At 69.2% G+C, this 1,529-nt stretch overlaps 1 protein-coding gene across 1 annotated transcript in view; it reads right to left on the reverse strand.

The window, feature by feature from the left end:
• LOC102241494 (mucin-5B) overlaps window positions 1-1,529 on the reverse strand; it is a 43,601-nt gene that overhangs the window by 29,781 nt on the left and 12,291 nt on the right. Inside the window, 2 exon segments of the mRNA XM_014533996.1 lie at window positions 5-88; window positions 921-1,160. Coding sequence (XP_014389482.1) covers window positions 5-88; window positions 921-1,160 — 324 coding nt within the window.

The raw sequence follows: 1,529 nt of genomic DNA on the forward strand, positions 1-1,529 counted from the left end.
CGGCGGTGCAGAAACACTCGCAGTCGCCCCCGGAGTCGCAGGCGCACGCGTCGTTCACGCAGGCCTCGTAGTACTTGGTGGAGTCGACCTGATGGGGGGCAGAGGGGCCACTCAGCGAGGGGAGCGGATGAGAGGTTGTCCCACCCGTGGGGACAGCAGCTCACCTGCCATCTGAGACCGTGCCTGCTGCCTCCGGAGGCCCCCGCCCACCGGCAGCCTCCACTCGTGCCCCTGGCCCCCGCTCTGGCCTCACCCACCCGCATCTCTTGCCTCTCGCTCAGGTGCAGACCAGCCCTCCTGACGAAGGGAGGCTGCTGCCTCCCAAACACACTCCCCTCCCGGGCAGCAGAGCCTGGTGGGCCCCAGTCTGGTGGACAGCTCCACCCACCGGGGGTGCAGGCCAGGCCCCGAGGGCTTCTGAGCCAGGGCGGGCGGTCGGCACAGGCAGCCTGCCCAGCACAGACCATTCCGGCCAGGCGCCCTCCTCATCACCGGGCAGGTCCCGGATCAGCAGACTGTGAGGGGGGAGGGCACTGGAGTCCTTATCACCAGGAAGGACCTCGGGCAGCTCTGGGGCTGATGCCCAGTCCTCTGTGCCGTGCGGCCCGGCGTGGGACTGACAGGTCAGGGACTGTGGGAGGGCGAGGCAGGCAGGGCCTGTATGGCTGGCAGCTCCACTGCCAGGGCAGGAGGCTTAGTGGTCAAGGGGCGCAGTGAGGACGCCCTGTGCTGGGACTGGGCACTCCTCGGTGCCCGCCCAGCGGGAGGTCCAGGCGGTGCTCCGTGTTCAGGGCAAAGAAGACCGTCCTCCAAGGCCCAGCCCAGCCAGATTCCACTCCCACCAGGAGCAAAGGGGGTGGCCCCACCCCCGCCAGCCCTCAAGCCCTGCCCCCAGCCCAGAGCCGCTGCCCTCAGCCCACCTGAGCACGGCAGGCCTCGAAGGTGGCGCTGTTGATGAGGCTGCACTGCCGCTGGGCCCAGGACTTGCGGTAGGGGTTGGCGGTGCAGGGGTCCCGGGGGGCCGGGGCGTCAGGGCAGGTGGGGGAGAATTTCCAGCTGTTGCCGAACTCCAGAGCGTCGCCCACCACGGACTGGCTGCGCGTGGTGAAGTCGTTGATGGCGTTGTCGTCGAAGTTCCCGCACAGCCCGCAGACCCGCCCCTGCAGACGCAGAGACAGACGAGGGGTGTGTGGCGCTGGGGCTGCAGGGGGCAGCCTGGCCTGGGAGGGGTGAGTGCAGGGCCCCCGGTTCCCTCAGGCAGCACCCAGTAACCTAGCAGGAGGACAGGGTGCACAGTGGGTCCTGCAGTGGGTAAGAGACCAGGCGGGCAGGTGGGCAGGTGGGCAGGTGTACAGGCAGGCAGACAGGCAGTCAAATGGGCAGGTGAACAGGCGGGAAGGTGGACAGGTGGGAGGTGATCAGGTGGACAGAGCACAGAGGACAGGTGGACAGAGGACAGGTGGGCAGAGGGGCAGAGGGGCAGGTGGACAGAGGGGCAGGGGGGCAGAGGGGCAGGGGGGCAGAGGGGC

The sequence above is a fragment of the Myotis brandtii genome, unplaced genomic scaffold (genome assembly GCF_000412655.1).
Source record: "Myotis brandtii unplaced genomic scaffold, ASM41265v1 scaffold1236, whole genome shotgun sequence".
Lineage (NCBI taxonomy): Eukaryota > Metazoa > Chordata > Mammalia > Chiroptera > Vespertilionidae > Myotis > Myotis brandtii.